The following is an 18,001-nucleotide window of genomic DNA, read 5'->3' as shown; positions in this document are numbered from 1 at the left end:
CCACTGTGCTGTCATCACTGCTTGTTTCATTTAACAATTTTTTGAAGTAATTACTCCATACTTCAAGGATATCGTTTTCTCCTGTTTTCATGTCACCTTTATCATCTCTAATTCCTTTTACACTCTTTTCTCCATTTCTGAGCTGCTTCAACAACCTCCAGAATATCTTGCTACCTTCTTGATATTTATTTTCGATGTTCTTACCAAAATCCTCCCATGACTTGTTTAGCCAGTTTTTCACAGTGTTTAGCTTTCTTACATTTGTCTCTGTATTCTCTAAGAGCACAAACTGACTTATTTGCCAGAAACTTCTATATGCTTTCTTCTTTTCCTTCACTGCCTCTTTAACTTCCTGTATCCACCATGCAGTTCTGATTTTTCTATCCTTGCAGACATCCTCACCACATGCCTCTCTGGCTGAATCAATCAGTGTTTTCTTCAATCAAGTTTGTGTATTTTAGTCTAGAGTTCACATCTGAGAGCTGCTCAACTTTTATTCGCTTTCAAATTTTCTTACATGTTTTTCTTTCAATATGAAATTCAATTTTATCCTACTCAAGACTAAATGGTGATCACTTCCTATTTCAAATCCTCTGTACACTCTGGTGTCCTGCACCAGGGGAAAAACATCACTATCAATAATAACATAGTCAATGAGACTTTTCTTATTCCTTGCCTTTTCTCTCCATGTGAATTTGTGCACATTTTTAAGTTGGAACATTGTGTTAGTAATAACTAGTCCATGTCCTGAGCAGAAATCCAACAGGTGTTTGCCATTATTATTAGCTTTGCTCTTTTCTTCAACTTTTCATTTTTCATTGTGTCAGTTGCTTTCTCTAAAGCCTCATAAAATTCCTCCACTTCTACCTTAGCAGAACCTTTTGTGGGACAATAGGCACAAATAAGTCTCATTGTCCAGTTCCCTATTCCGATATTTGCCCACATCACTACTTGAGAATTGCTTGCTTTTCAAGAAGATTAGCCTCATATTTAGTGTTGAATACTATGGCTACTCCTTCTTTTCCTTGATTGTCATTGCTTGAATATAACATTTTGTATTTATTGCTCAGAAAGATCTCTCCAGTTTTTGTCTTTTTTGTTTCAGTCACTCCTATTATGTCGATCTGGTACTTATCCAATTCCTCAGCTAGCTCCATTTCTTTGCCATTCAGGCTTCTTATAGTCCCGATCTTTAACTCTGGTAATGTGGAGTTGGGGTGTGGTTTAGGGTTTGTTCCACTAGCTGGCTTTTCACTGTTTGCCCTGGTTCCCTGGCAAAAACAATTGGGGCTTTGTTTAACTGGGCAATGCCTCAGCCAGCATGAAATTCTGTCATGGTGTACCATCATTTTTTATTTTCCTTTAAGCCAATAAGAATACAATTTGGTCGACTAAATCCCAAATTGCCATCCTCGTTCGTTCAGTATCCAGGTAGATACCTAACATGGTGCATCACAAGAAGGTGAGGACTGGACATTAGGTCATAAGTCCTGATTGGTTCTCTACATTCCTTTAAAGGCTATGTGTAGGTCTCCTCTGTTATATAGCTTTGACCCTTAAGTAATTGCTATAATGAACTAAATAAAAGCATAAAGAGGGCTGACAATAGAAAATATATTGATGAATTAGCAAAAGAAGTGCAACATGCTGCAGAAAATGGACAAATTAGACAACTTTATCAGATTATAAAACGAATCAATGGTAACAAAAAGGCAATCATTTCCTCCATTAGAGACAAATAATAAAAGTTATTGACAATTGACTCCAAAATTGAAGCAAGATGGGGAGAATATTTTGATGAAACGTTGAATGTAAAGGTAGATACAGGATCTCAACAGGTGCAAAATATTACAACTAGTGTAATACGCACTTTGAACATTTCTGAAGATGAGATTTCACTGAGAGAAGTCAAAGATGCCCTGAAGGCACTAAAATCTAACAGAGCATGTGGAAATGATAATATTAATGTCTTAACACAACTACTACCAAATTACAAAGGTTATACAATGAAATATGGAAGACAGAAAAAAATCATCAACAATGGAAAGAAGCAGTAATTATAAAAATCCCCAAAAAAGGAGATTTGACCAAGTGTGAAAATTAGAGAGGAATAAATTTGCTTTCAATTCCCGCAAAAGTTTTTACAAAAATTTTAATTAATAGATTAAAAAACGAAATCGGAAATTTACTAAGAGAAGAACAGGCAGGTTTCCGAGCTGATTGTGGAACCATCTAACAAATATTCACTCTTAGAAATATAATCAAATAATGTATAGATTTTCAAGTCCCACTTTACTTCATAGATTTTAGTAAAGCATTCAACTCAGTAGATAGAGAGAAACTTTGGAAAATATTAGAAGAATACAGAATACCTAATGAATTTCTCATTGGGTATTCCTAATGAGAAAGTAATGAGAGTAATAAATTTCTCAACATTATTAAGAATATGTATAATGGCAGCAAGTCTTGTGTGGAAGTAGATGGAAAACTTATAGAGTTCTTTATCATTGAAACTGGAGTTAGGCAGGGTTGTGTTCTGTCTGGTCTATTATTTATAATTTTAATTGATTGGATTATGAAAAAGTCCATTCAACATCAAAAGAGAGGAATACGTTGTGACTTTACATCCACACTGGAAGACCTTGATTTTGCTGATGACATAGTGCTCCTGTTCTCCAAGTTAAATGACTTACAGCTAAAAACTGAGCCTTTGCTCACTGCGCAGAAACTGCTGGTCTTCATATAAACAAGAATAAAACCAAGGTCGTGCGAATAAATGAAAAATCAAATAAAGAAATTAAGTTAAAAAATGAAACAATTGAAAATGTTGATACTTTTAACATACCTTGGATCATTAAAATAAAAAGCCAAAAGGCTAGTTTTCTGGCAATTAAATAGATATTAAATGGATAAGAATCCTATATTGTTATATAGCCAGTAAGTGATTATTATGTTGGAGGTTTAATGGATTTTTTACAACACTCAAAAAGAATTAAAATAGAATTTAATACTTCCTATATTTCGTCCTAGTCACTAGGACATCTACGGGGATTACAAAGACAATTAATGTAACATGCACACAAAAACTTACAATACTAAGCCCAACCACGTCGGTGACAATAAAGTCCTATCTAGGTGGAGTGCCCTCTAAGGGCAGTAGTAGGTGGCCTGGAATGTAAGGTGGGACCTCTGGTGATGACTGTTTCCCAAATCTTCGGAAGCTTAATGCAACCGTATTTGTTAAGATTTGGTTGGTTTCTGAGAGCTGCTGCTGCTTCTAAGAAAAGTCTCTCTTTCTTGAATTTGCTGTGGTGGAGCATGGTTGTTTTCTTCCATGATACTCTGTGGGTGGTGTCCAAAGCATGGTCAGCCAAGCCTGAATGGCCATAGTTGTGTTTGAAGATGTAAGACTTGTGTTCCTCTAGACGGATGGATGCTGATCTGCCTGTCTGTCCAAAGTACGCCAGCTTACAGGAACAGGGTACTTTGTAAACTCCAGGCAGAGAGAGAGGAGGGAGCTGATCTTTCGTAGAACGGATAAGGGTAGCCAGTTTGCGGTAGGGCTTATATGCTGTGTGTAGGTTATACTTTTTTAGTATCTTGGCTATTTTTTCCGAAGTGCCACGGATGTAGGGTATGGTGATGGCATTTTTAAATTCTTGTTGATGAGAGGGACGGGGACTGGGGGAGGAATTGATTATTTTTTTGATACTGTGTTCGCTGTAGCCATTGGAGAGGAAAGTTCTGTGTATGTGGTTAAGCTCAGTAGTGAGGGCGGTTCCACTGGAACAAAGATTGTGGGCTCTCTTGATAAGGGTTTTAATGATGCCATATTGTTGTGAGGGGTGGTGGTGGGAGAGTTTGTGAATGTATCTGCCTGTGTGTGTGGGTTTTCTGTATACAGTGAAGGCAAGTGTATCATTAGGCAGGCGCGTGACTAAGGTGTCTAGGAAGGGTAAACAATTGTTCTTTTCCTTTTCCATAGTAAACTGGATTCTTGGATCTAGGCTATTGAGATGACCAAGGAAGGAGTCTAACGTGTCTGGGCCGCCATTGGCTCCTTACATGCGGAGCTCTCCACCATTCTTAACCCTGAACTTTGGTCGATTCTCTCTGACATTTCGGAAACTTCCGCACAGAGAGAATTTCAGAAAATAAAAAACAAACACGTCAAGAAATACAACAACCTGGTTAAAGACAAACCACAACCACAAATTCAACCGCTCCAGACAGTAATAAACCTCTCGTCCAAAAGGCTCAACGATGATGCCGTCAGCGCCCTTTGCCTCGGCCGTAATTTTGCCGTTGCCCCGAAAGAAGTGCCAGTGCTCGATGTAATGGTTAACGTCGAATGGGGGATCGGTCGCTTACCGTCGGAGGTAGCCAACAACATCAGACTCAACGTAGCCAACATCCTCGTTCACTCTTCGCCTCCAAAAAGTAACTTATCTTATTCCCAACGCATGGCTCTCCAGAAACTACGCAAAGAAAAAAGTATCGTCATCACCAGAGCGGATAAAGGTAATGCCACAGTTGTCCTTAATACCAGCGAATACAATCGTAAAATGAACATTATCCTCCGCGATCGCGCTACCTACATCCCGCTAGAACACGACCCCACAAAAACGCAAGTTAAGAAATTAAAAATCTTACTTAAAAAGTAACCTCCTGGCCCCCCGACGTCAGGAAAAAACTTAAACCTTTCCACTCCCGTCCCCCCCCGAATATACGGTTTACCAAAAATCAACAAACCTAATTCCCCACTCAGGCCTATAGTAGATGCCACCAATGCACCTTGTTACAGACTGTCTAAACAGCTGGCCAACTCTCTGTCCCCCTCACTGGAAATTCAGCTTCCTATATAAAAAACTCTACCCACTTTAAAGCCCTCACAGAAAATTTAACCTTGAATAATACAGACATATTAGTAAGCTTTGATATCTCCTCCTTGTTTACCAATATTCCCTTAACTGACACTTTATCTCTCTTAGAAAACGTTTTTCCCTCTGACATCTTAGATCTCTTTTCCTTCGCCATCAATTCTGGGTATTTCGCTTGGAATAACAAAATCTACAAGCAGATAGAGGGAACCACCATGGGCTCCCCCCTCTCACCCCCCTTGCCAATTTCTATATGGAAGATTTCGAAAAACGAGCCATAGACTCAGCCCCACTCAAACCTTCTATCTGGCTAAGATATGTAGATGATGTGTTCTCTATTTGGCCTCATGGCCCAGACACGTTAGACTCCTTCCTCGGTCATCTCAATAGCCTACATCCAAGAATCCAGTTTACTATGGAAAAGGAAAAGAACAATTGTTTACCCTTCCTAGACACCTTAGTCACGTGCCTGCCTAATGATACACTTGCCTTCACTGTATACAGAAAACCCACACACACAGGCAGATACATTCACAAACTCTCCCACCACCACCCCTCACAACAATATGGCATCATTAAAACCCTTATCAAGAGAGCCCACAATCTTTGTTCCAGTGGAACTGCCCTCACTACTGAGCTTAACCACATACACAGAACTTTCCTCTCCAATGGCTACAGCGAACACAGCATCAAAAAATAATCAATTCCTCCCCCAGTCCCCGTCCCTCTCGTCAACAAGAATTTAAAAATGCCATCACCATACCCTACATCCGTGGCACTTCGGAAAAAATAGCCAAGATACTAAAAAAGTATAACCTACACACAGCATATAAGCCCTACCGCAAACTGGCTACCCTTATCCGTTCTACGAAAGATCAGCTCCCTCCTCTCTCTCTGCCTGGAGTTTACAAAGTACCCTGTTCCTGTAAGCTTGCGTACTTTGGACAGACAGGCAGATCAGCATCCATCCGCCTGAAGGAACACAAGTCGTACATCGTTAAACACAACCATGGCCATTCAGGGTTGGCTGACCATGTTTTGGACGCCACCCACAGAGTATCATGGAAGAAAACCACTATGCTCCACCACAGCAAATTCAAGAAAGAGAGACTTTTCTTAGAAGCAGCAGCAGCTCTCAGAAACCAACCAAATCTTAACAAATACGGTTGCATTAAGCTTCCGAAGATTTGGGAAACAGTCATCACCAGAGATCCCACCTTACATTCCAGGCCACCTACTACTGCCCTTAGAGGGCGCTCCACCTAGATAGGACTTTATTGTCACCGACGTGGTTGGGCTTAGTATTGTAAGTTTTTGTGTGCATGTTACATTAATTGTCTTTGTAATCCCCGTAGATGTCTTAGTGACTAGGACGAAATATAGGAAGTATTAAATTCTATTTTAATTCTTTTTGAGTGTTGTAAAAAATCCATTAAACCTCCAACATAATGTCCTCACAGCACTTAAGCCTCTACACAAGAAGCCAGTAAGTGACACTCAAGATCAGTAACTACGATCTATGAGTTTCAATGTCGAAAAACTATTGGTGAAGGCAATTTGAAGCAAAGGTGGAGCAAGCTCTCTCACTATTTTTGATATTCTCTCATAATGTAAAACACAGCTCCTAGGAGATGTAATACTGTCATTACATTATGAGGGGAGGTCCCCCCAGACCGGTTTCAACCTTTTTTGAGGTCTCATCAGTGAGTAGGTAGAAGACCTGGAAAATATCGAAGCTTAGTGAAAAGAACTTACATACCTTCACTATACGAATGCCATAAAGGTGTGCTTGTATTTTGTAATTAAAATAAAAAGCCAAATATAACAATATAGGATTCTTATCCATTTAATATCTATTTAATTGCCAGAAAACTAGCCTTTTGGCTTTTTATTTTAATTACAAAATACAAGCACACCTTTATGGCATTCGTATAGTGAAGGTATGTAAGTTCTTTTCACTAAGCTTTGATTGATGGCTGGATTAATACCCTTGGATGGTAATGGATAGCAATGCTGTAGCCAATGAAGTTCTAACTGAGGCTCGGCTATTGCTATTACCCTCCTGCCATGATCAGAGCTTTAATAGCTCAATAACACCTTCTACACTGTCCTCTACAGATAACGGGGAAGATGAAAAGCATTCTTGCTTTGCCCCTTTAAGCCAGTCCTTATAAGGACAAGGACTTTGATATTTTCCAGGTCTACCTACTCACTGATGAGACCTCAAAAAAGGTTGAAACTGGTCTGGGTAGTGACCTCCCTTCATAATGTAATGACAGTATTACATCTCCTAGGAGCTGTGTTTTACATTATGAGAGAATATCAAGAATAGTGAGGGAGCTTGCTCCACCTTTGCTTCAAATTGCCTTCACCGATAGTTTTTCGGCATTGAAACTCATAGATCGTAGTTATCGATCTTGAGTTTCACTTACTGGCTATATAACAATATAGGATTCTTATCCATTTAATACCTTGGATCAGTAAAAAATAAACAAGGCTGCCCCGATGAAGACATTTTACAAAGAATTGCTAAAGCACAAAATTGTTTCAGGTCATTAAATAAATGATGGAAAGCATCAAATATTGCATTGGATCAGAGGGAGAATCAGTAATCAATAACAATGGAATTTTATGAAGAGGCTTCTGCATATTTAACAGTCAAAAAATCAGCAATACTTTCTTCAGGCATAAAAATATACATAAGTACACATGGGAAGCAAGAGGAACTAAATCAATAATAGATTGCATTATTATTAACAACAAACTAAATAATAATATCAAGGATACAAGAGTTTTTAGAGAAAGCGAAATTGATAGTGATCACATGTTAGTTGAAAGTAGATTTGAATTCATAAAAAGAACCACATACTTCAAAAGAAAAAAAGATAATGAATGAACCAATATCTAATAATCAGTTTAAAATTCACCTCCTAGAACAGGAGAGTATCAGAAACTTATATTAAAGCAGAATAAGAGATAAAATAAAACCAACCACAAACAATATTGAAACTGACTGGAAAAATATAGAGGAAACCATACTAAAAGCAGCAGAAGAAAGTTTAGAATACAAATCAAGGAAAAACAGTGGTTCAGAACTTGGAATGATAACTTAAAGGAATTAATCGAAAGGAAAAAACAGGCTTTTAAAATCTATCTGCAGAGTAAAAACACTGCTGACTATATAGAATATAAGAAACTATGGGCTGAAGTCAGAAAACTTTCCAGAAGTATATGCAGAGAAGATTGGAGTAAATATGTTAAGTCATTAGAGTAGGATATCACTGGACCACAAAGAATAGGTTTTAAAATTTTCAGGCAACTACAAACAGCAGAAAATGACCAATTAAGAAATAATCTAATTTTCAAAGCGGATTGGATAGAATATTATAAAACATCAATACACAGGAAAGTACAGAAGAAATAGCAATGGAAGAATTAGAAAAAGAATTAAAAAACTCGAAAAATAGAAAAAGCCCGGGCCTGGATGGAATATGCATTGAGCTCTTTAAATATGCAGACAATTGCTTCAAAGAAAACCTACTTAAACTCTTCAATAATATCTGGAAATATCAAAAGATCCCAAAAGAATAGGAAACTGGAGCAGTAATAAATATTCACAAAAAAAGTTCCCAAGGACAAATGTGGAAATTACAGAGGCATTACTCTCTTAATAACAGCATCTAAACTATATGCAAACATTTTAAAGAACAGACTAATTAAATATACACAAAATTATTTAGAAGAAGAACGGTGTGGTTTTAGAAGAGGGAGATGATGCACAGATGCCTATTTCACAATGCAACAGATCATAGAAAAAAGAAAAGAATTGAATCTGTCCAGTTTTCTTCTATTTATTGAATATGAAAAGGCATATGATAACTTGAACAGAAATCTACTCTGGAAAATATTACAAGATGATAAAATACCTCCTCAATTAATTAACAATAAAAAGTCTATATGGAGAAACAAAAGTTATAGGTTCTGATAGAACATTATCAGAACCTATAACTATAAATAAAGGAGTAAGACATGGTTGTGGCTTATCCCCAATCCTGTTCAACATTTATATAAACAGAATCCTAAAAGAATGGAAACAACTGTCAAAGATGGAGTTAAACTAACAAATAATATACAGCTAAATACAATACTTTATGCAGATGATAAAGTACTAATTTCAAATTCAGAAAATAAACTCCAAATTGCAATTAACCACCTAAATGAAATAGCAAAAAAATTTTAAATGAAAATCGCTGAAACAAAAACAAAAGCTATGGCAATGTGTGGAAACAACATTCAAAAAGTCAAAATTATGCTTAATAAAATAATAGAATAAGTCACAGAATTCAAATACTTAGGAAATATAATCTCACAATACAATACTGATTCAGAATTGGAAGTAAGACTACAAATTTACAATAGAATGAACGGCATAATTAAAAGAAATTTTGGAAAACAAATGACTAAAGAAACTTAATTAAGATTGCATAATATGACCTCTAAACGTCTCTCAAATTTGAAAGTGAAACTTGGATTCTAAAACAAAGAAACAAACAAAGACTGGAAACAGCACAGATGAAGTTTCTAAGACCTCTCCTGGGACTCACTTGGTTAGATAAAAAGAAAAACACAGAAACAAGAGAACAACTAGATACAAACAACATCATACAAGAAATAGCAGAATACAGCAAAATTGGCTACACTACATAGAAAGGATGAATAACAATAGGGTTCCCAAATTAGCATATATAAATACAAACCTACAAGAAGTAGAGATCGTGGACATTCAAGATTAAGGTGGAAAGATCAACTTCATCTGCAGAGCAGGAACAGGACATAAAAAGCCTATATCTGAATTGCTCAGACGATGACGATGACGAAATCTATTGTGCAAGCAGTACTGCTATATGGCTCTGAAACATGGAAACTTACCAGGGCACAAAGTAATAAATTGGACATTTTCCAAAACAGATGTTTAAGAAGATTTTTAAAAATCTTCTGGCCAAATACAATCACTAATGAGGAACTTTTAAAGCAAACCTCCAAGTCAATAGATGAAGACATTCGCCTAAGAAGATGTAAATGGACCGGACATGTTCTTTGCATGGGGATAAACAGAATTCCCCAGGCAAGTAGCACTGAGGAGCAATCTCTAGAGCATCTCCAGAAGGGAGACGCTCTAGAGATTGCTCAAAATTAACTTGGAGAAGAATGATGGAATCCAAAATGAAGGAAGCAAGAGCAGCTGCGAGGGACGGGCAGATTGAAAACCAGCATTGCAGCCTTATGTGCCAGTAAGCACGGAAAGACTTGAATGATGATTAAATTAGTAAAGCAATGTTGCCCTTCATAGAGTATCACATTCTTATTTGTCTATTCTTGAATTCTCTTTTTGACCAATTTTTCCAGTACTTTTACCACCACACCTAGAATACTGATTAGAACCTCCCTTATGCAAGGGAATAATTTTGCTATTTTTCCACTACCTTGGAACTCTGCCAGAGCTGAGACTTCACTTAAAGAGCTTTGTCATAGGCATTGCCAGTTCCCCTGCACATTCTGTGAGCTCATATCCCACTGCTGTATTCACAGTGAGATTCTGCAGTATCTCAAGAATCTCCAATTCATCCACCTCTGTTCCCACATGTTTCTGTTACATATGTCACATGCATTAACCTCACTTCTATGATATACCCTTGCAGAATGGTCATTCAGTAACTCATTTATTTTATCTACTTCTGTTACCTCATAACCTTTAGCACTCATAAAGGTTATTCTTTCATAGTCATTCCTCCTCTTACTTACCACATAGTGAAAGAACTCTTTGGGATTTCTCTTGGCCTTTCCAGCTACTTTCTTTTTGTAATCTGATTTTGTCTTCCTTACCATGTTGGTTACCTTTCTTCTTATATACTTCCACAGCAGTTTCTTTTTTTTTTTGCAGCTCATGCTTGATGATGATGCTACTTATCTATCTAACTCTTACTTGATTTACCCTTCTTAACCTTAGGTACACATTTAATATAGCTTCCTCTAGATGCCCCTTAACTATCTCCCATGCACTATTAACATCCTAAGCTTGTCATAATCACCTGCATTGTAGTTTAACATATACCCCTTTTTGACAGAATATTTCTCATGTTTTGCAATCTCCTAAGTTAAGATTCCATAATCACCTTCCCCAATCAGAGACAGTTTGGCTACATTGGTTATGAATAGCTCTTCTGATTGTATGACCAGATCCAATATCCTCGTATCCCGAGTTCCCATCGATCACATGTTGCCTCTAGTAATTATATTTCGGTAGGTTTACGAATTCCATTTCCTTCCTGCCATCTTTTATACCTGGCTGTGTCATGTGGCTTATCACTGGGACATAGTATTCAAAAAAATTGTGGTATCTGTATAATTTTTGCAACAGAATGTGAATACCAGGCGAAATTCCAGATGACTGGAAGACAGGCATCATAATACCAATTCTAAAAAAAGGAGATAAATGAAGGTTTGAAAAATTATAATTGCTAAATCATAGCTATAAAATCTTCACGTGCATTATTTAAAATAGAATCCAGACTTTAATTAATGAGACAATAGGCGAAGATCAAGCAGGATTCAGACCTGAAAGGTCTACTGTGGACCATATTTTTATAGTTAATATCCTGGATGAAAAGTACTGGGCATACAACTTACCTGTATACTGCAATTTTATTGACTTTAAACAAGCATTTGATTCTGTTGACAGGAACAAATGGTAAGCATCTTAAAATCTATGATATTAGATTCAGAACTACAAATCTTTATTACAAATTGTTATAAAAATACCAAAGCAACAGACAAATTAAAAATAGAAAAAGGAGTCATGCAGGATTGCCCACTCTCACTAAATTTATTTATTATATATCTCGAAGAAATATGCAAATTCATAGCTGAAGAACCAGGTCTCCAAATTGTTATAAAAATACCAAAGCAACAGTCAAATTTAAAATAAAAACAGACAAATAAAAATAGAAAAAGGAGTCATATATGGCATGAATATGAACCACATTAAATATGCAGATGGTATTATTATTCTTGCAGAATCTAAAGAACATTTAGAAAAAAACAATAAAACTTTTAAATGAAGGATGCAAAACTTTTGGAATGAAAACCAATCTAAGCAAAACCAAAACAATGAAAATAGGAAGAGGTGAGAAAAAAAATTCAATAAACTTAGAAAATCACATACGTGAACAAGTAAAGTAGTTTACATATATTGGCAGTTTCATTATTCACAACCTTGACAACACAGAAACAGTAAAATTCAGACTTAACAAAGGATGGTTTAATTTGAATAAATTAAACAAAATATGGAAAAATAACAGCATTTTAAAAAGCTTTAAACCTAAAACTCTATAAAACCATTATTATACCTACAGCAACATATAGAGTCAAGACTTGGACACTCAATTAGAAAGAAATACAGAAAATCAGAACATTCTGAAAGAAATGCTTAAGAAAAATAAATAAAAAATAAATAAACAAAACAAATGAGCAAATAAGCAAAGAAATTAGACTATATAGAAGATATCATAGCTATAATTCTTAAACAGCAATTAAATGGTCTGGACAGTTCCAGAGAATGTCCAAAGATTACCAGATCTAGTCTCGAATGGAATCATTGGAGGAAGACGAGAGAGAGACCAAAAAGAACTTGGCTGCAGTCTTTGAAGGGAAAGGTTTTAGAGAGATGACATAAATGACCAGAGATAGAACCAGATGGCAAAGATTTGTACATAGGGGACGGGGACTCAACTTGTCATCTGACAGATGAGAAAGAAGTGTTAAAAAAAATCAGCTAATACTTTTTTATTCCTGTATATGGAGTAAGCAAGGCTGTTTTTAGCCCTGTCTAACTTTTGGAGACCAATTGGGCAGTTTAATCTCTACTGGTACCCAATGAGAGATAGCTGGCCCATGGCTATCACTAATTAAGCAGCATGCAGTGAAGAGACGGCTCAACAAGTGCCACCATCTCGTGGTCCCTAACCCTAACACAATATATTTAATGTCTAAAATAGTGTGGGTTCTACAATCAATTTTCTTGAGTTTACAGGATGAAAAACCTGAGTAACCGGGTGAAAAAACCCGTTTGCCTGTACCAGAGATCGACTAACTCAGGAACTGGTCAAAAAAAGCTTAGAAAAATTTCCTCTAGTTGCCAGCTAGATTTGAAACCAAGTCTTACTTCGTGTAGTCAAGTGCCGTGGTTTGCAAATGCCACATCCACTGAGCTACACAGGCTCATGTAAATACTGTAACATAGCTATATTCATGTAATATATGTTGTTTGAAAGCTAATATAGTATAAATATCAACAAATCTTTTGTCATACTTGAAGAAATTTAATTTATTCTCTTTTTTAGATTGATGATGGAAGTGGAATGAAGAGAGATGCAAATGTCGATGATCTTGTGAAAATTATCGAAGAATTAACACGGATCCATTGAAACTTTGTACAGCCAGTCATAGCTGTTTTTTATTCACATTCTTTTAGTTTGTAACTGTGATGCTTTTTTTTTTTTTTTTTGATAAACATGATGAACTGTTAGACTCCGTAAAAATATTCTGTAAATAACTAAACTAAGGGACCTTCTCAACAATAACATTACTTAATTTCCATTTCTTTGTATCTTTCCATCATTTCTTATCTTGAAAGTTCTTACAGATATTGCATTTCAGATTTTGTTGAGATGGTCTTTGTAGTTATATATGCTGTTGAATGACAGCATAACACTATTTAATTAAAGTATTTTCTGCATACACATGCCCTGATTTCAGATAATCTTCTCATGTGTGAAGTTTTTTTAGCCAGTTGCAGAACTTTTGGCTACATAGAATTTATTATTCTGCTGAAATAAAGGCTGTTTTGCAGAAAGTTTGCAATTTTTTTGAAAAAGTATTAAAACTTGAATTTTTACATTTGTATAGAAACAGCAACATCTCTTACTTCACAATGATACTGTGAACAAGATATCTTCTGTGTTATTATTCCATCTTAAATAAGAGATATGTGACAGAAATATGGAATAATAATCTCTGCTTTTTTAGGAAGTACCATTTAGTTTTCAGCAAGATAAAATTGAACACCATATTGAAAAGGAAAAAAAATTAAAGTTAAAAAGAATCAGAACAGCTTTTAGAGATGAACTGTAGACTCAAATATACAAATAATATTGGGGAAAAACAGTGACCTCAGAGATTCAGTGGTAGACTTTGAAAAATATGTTGAGTAATTCATCTAGAGAGAAATGGTGAAATTGTCTGCAAGGGCAGAAAATATCACAATGCATGAAGTTAAAGGGTAGTCATGGAAAGGAGGAAAGTGTATATATATCAAGTAAGTCAGTATGTGCTCTGCAAGAATATAGAAAACAATGTAAGAAAGCAAAGCAGTGTGTAAAAGTACTAAATAAAATTTATATGATGGGTACGAATATAGCAGATAATTATCAGGAAGATGACAAAATATCCTTGAGACTGTTAAAGAATCTTAGAAATGGGAATCAGTGGGAAGAAATATGATGATAAAGGTGACATCATAAAGTATTAGTATAGAAAAACTGAAGTTATTCTAGATCTTTGGAGTAATTACTATGAAAGATTGTTAAAAAAAACAAGAAGTGACAGAACTGTGGTAGAAAATATTCAAGAGGAGTACAATTCAGGAACACATATCAATACTTGAACTAGGAAAAAAGCCATCAGAAACCTGAAATGTGGAAAGGCATCTGGATTAGATGATATTTGTCCAGAAATGCCCAAAGAGGTATAAAGTGGTGCACTACATAATTCAAATGGTTGTTCCAGGTAGGATTCGTACAGGCATATATATATATAAAGAGATTAGGAAAAATTGTGGAAGAGAAAATTTGTAATAAACAAGTTGGATTTGCCAAATACAGGTTGTCAGAATCAGATTTGCACTTTAAGACAAGTAGCTACAAAATCATGGGAATATAACAAGGATCTGTATTTTAGTTTAGTAGATCTGGAAAAGGCATACGAGAAGGTACTAAGAGAAAAGTGGTTCAAAATACTACAATAATATGGTGTAAGTGGAACATAATATTGAACAATATATATTTGAGTTGTAAGTCATCAGTTAGATTTGACAGAAGTATAGGAAGATGTTTGATGCTAAATCTGGGACAGTGTGCACTCTTGTCTCTAAATCTGAGACAAGAGTGCACACTGTTATCTTCTCTGCTGGTTATTTTATGCAGATGATGTGGTACAAGTCTGCAGTATTCCTTAATTAAATTGAATGTAGCAAATTTGGTTTGAAAATCATCTTTATGAAAAGATAAGCGGGAACGTTGAAAACATTAACTATATCCTGAATGGAGAAACTGTAGAATAAGTAAAACATTTTAGCTGTTTTAGCACAATTTTTAGTGAATTTTGCAAATTAAATATGGAAATAGACAATGGAATAAGCAAAGCTAGTATGGTTGCAAGTAAGCTGAACAATATGCAAGACAGTGTTCAAACCATTTTTAATTTATGGATCTCAGAACTGGTTAGACATAAACAGTTGAACACCATGACTAAAGACCACAAATATGAGCATTTGCAAAAAATGACTGAACAGACAGCATTAATAGTAAAATTATGTTAAAACTGAAGATATTAGAAAGGAACTTAATGTTCATATTCAGAAGTGTGGACAAAGCTATATCTTGTGATGGTCACTTAAAACAGAATGAGTTTGGAATGGTTAAAAAACAGATGTTTCTTGCAGAGATGGTTGGAAAAAGACCAAGCTCTGGGTGAATTTTTAGAAAGTTTTTCCACTGTTTTATAAAGTTTATTATACTTGTCAAGAAATTATATTCCTTCTTTAATCCTTTACTCAAGCATATGCAAAAGAAGTGCATGTAAATTATCTTCACGGCTAGTCTACTTTTATGTAGAGGCTTTTGACCAAATCGCTTGTCTCGGTATCTCATAATGCAAAAATATTATCGGAAGGGTGTCTATGTCTACTCTGACCATGTGCAAACTTTATTGAGGTTTTGTCAGTATCAGCTAGACCCAGGAAGATACCAAGGTTATAGCAATACAGAAGTCATATTTTTTCCATATGCAAGTAGTAAAATGTGTATCACCATTTTATTAAATACTCAAAATCAATAATTGTAGAAAGTTACTTCAAGCTTAAGCATGAAATAACATAAAGCTATTATTAATACAGGAATATAATTTAAAGATACCAAGAAATTAAATACTTGTTTTAATCCTTTATCAAAGTGTAAGCAAACAAAGTTTGCACCTGAAATATAATCAGGACAGGACAACTCATATATAGAAGCTAATGACTTCACATCACTTGCCTTAGTATCTCATAATACTTCAACCTTAGTATCACCTCTGGGTCGAGCTCCCACTGATGAGACCTCAATAAAGGTTGAAAACTGGTCTGGGTAGTGATCCTTCCCATAATGCATAGCATATACATACCCGTAAGGATATGTGCTTTGCATTATGGGATACTAAGGCAAGTGATGTGAAGTCATTAACTTCTATATATTAGTTGCCCTGTCCTGATTATATTTCAGGTGCAAACTTTGTTTACTTACACTTGGATAAAGGATTAAACCAAGTATATAATTTCTTGGTATCTTCAATTTATAGTATAACCGAGTGGAAAAACTTCCAACAAGAATATAATTTCTTGTCAAGTGGATTGATTCAGTTATCTTAATGAAATGAGATCTGTCAATAGTGAATTACTAATAATGTGAACTTTTCATGCAGCCATATCATAGTATCCTGTAATCTGGAATTTGATGATGATGATCAATTGTATCTATCCTGCAATTTTGTGGTCTTAAAAAATTATGAAATCTTGGTTGCATCCCGTCAGTTTTTATTTATCAGTAAAATTATGCAATATGCCCATTAATCAGTATGGGATTTAGTTTCTGAGACCATTTTGATCATTGTTGTGTGTTCATTGTAATATCTGAACATGTTAAAACAAAATGATCATCTTCTGTTTGTCTAGTGAGTTTTAGCTCAAAATGTTTTTCTCCTTGTATGGCCTCTAGAACTCCAAAGATTTCTATCTGTGTTAAACTAAATTATTTTAAACAATTAGTTTACTCTGGTTGTTTTGATCACATTTGATCAAAAATGGAAAATCATAATTCGTAAAGTTCTGAAAATTGATAGAATTGATTGTTAGGCCCATTAATGTGCTAAATTTTTAAGTATCTGAGCTGAGCAGAGCTTTTTATGGAAGATTGGTGAATGAAAAATCATTTTTTTATAAATAATGCTTACTGTTTGCTCCTACATTAAAAATATTTATTATGAAAAAAAAAAAAAAGCCCAAAATTTGTTACCAACAAAGATCTGTTTTTTTCATATGATCATTTCAGTGGGTCATCTGAGAAGATGGCAATATCATCAGCAAATTGAAGGTTGCTTAGTTTGTTTGTTTTTTCCCCTATGCTGATGATAATAACCTCATTGGTCCAGTAAAGTTTAACATAAAATCCAATATTACATTGTTTTTGATATCATTCTCACAAAAGAAAGGTTGATGAACTTATAGCATGGTATAGAACCACTGACACACACACATCAGTGCCATGTTTAAGCATGGGTGTGATTATTTACCCAAAGGCCTACAATGAAGGAAGGAAGGACCCTGTTGATGTTTCATGAATTTGTAGTGCTTTGGATAAATAATGAAAAGAGGGCTTCCGGAAAACAGAGGTGGATGAAATGAAAAATGACTGCGACAAGTTGATTTGCTAGGTTTGTTGTTTAACTGTAAATGAATATTGATTTAGCCATGATTGTTTTTACAGACCTGGAGAAAAATATAATAATAATAAAGAGATAAAATAAAGAAAAATATAAAAAAAAATGATAGTAGTTAATTCAGCAGAACAGCACTTGTGAAAATTACTTATAGAAAGGACATATGACAAAAACAGTATGTCTGTGAGAAAGTAATTGGAGTGAGTCAGTAATACATTGGTGGGATGGAAACAAACATTTTTGACATTTTTTACACCATCTTCTATATGAAAATGGTATTTAAGTTTTTTTTTAAGGCAGAGAGGATTGTATCC

General features: G+C 35.2%; 1 protein-coding gene across 1 annotated transcript in view; it reads left to right on the top strand.

Moving 5' to 3' along the window:
• The window catches only part of pic (DNA damage-binding protein pic), a 359,026-nt gene extending 341,279 nt beyond the window's left edge, over nt 1-17,747 (top strand). The window contains exon 25 of the mRNA XM_090394454.1: nt 13,280-17,747. Within this exon, the coding sequence (XP_090250580.1) occupies nt 13,280-13,363 (84 nt within the window). The 3' untranslated portion in view covers nt 13,364-17,747. The remainder of the gene's footprint in view (nt 1-13,279) is intronic.
• Nucleotides 17,748-18,001: the final 254 nt, after the last annotated feature.

Source organism: Typopeltis vanoorti, chromosome 6 (assembly GCF_054136105.1).
Source record: "Typopeltis vanoorti isolate ZY-2024b chromosome 6, IOZ_Tvanoo_1.0, whole genome shotgun sequence".
NCBI lineage: Eukaryota > Metazoa > Arthropoda > Arachnida > Uropygi > Thelyphonidae > Typopeltis > Typopeltis vanoorti.
Note: the sequence above shows the minus strand (reverse complement) of the source record. Positions and strands in the feature narration are given on the sequence as shown.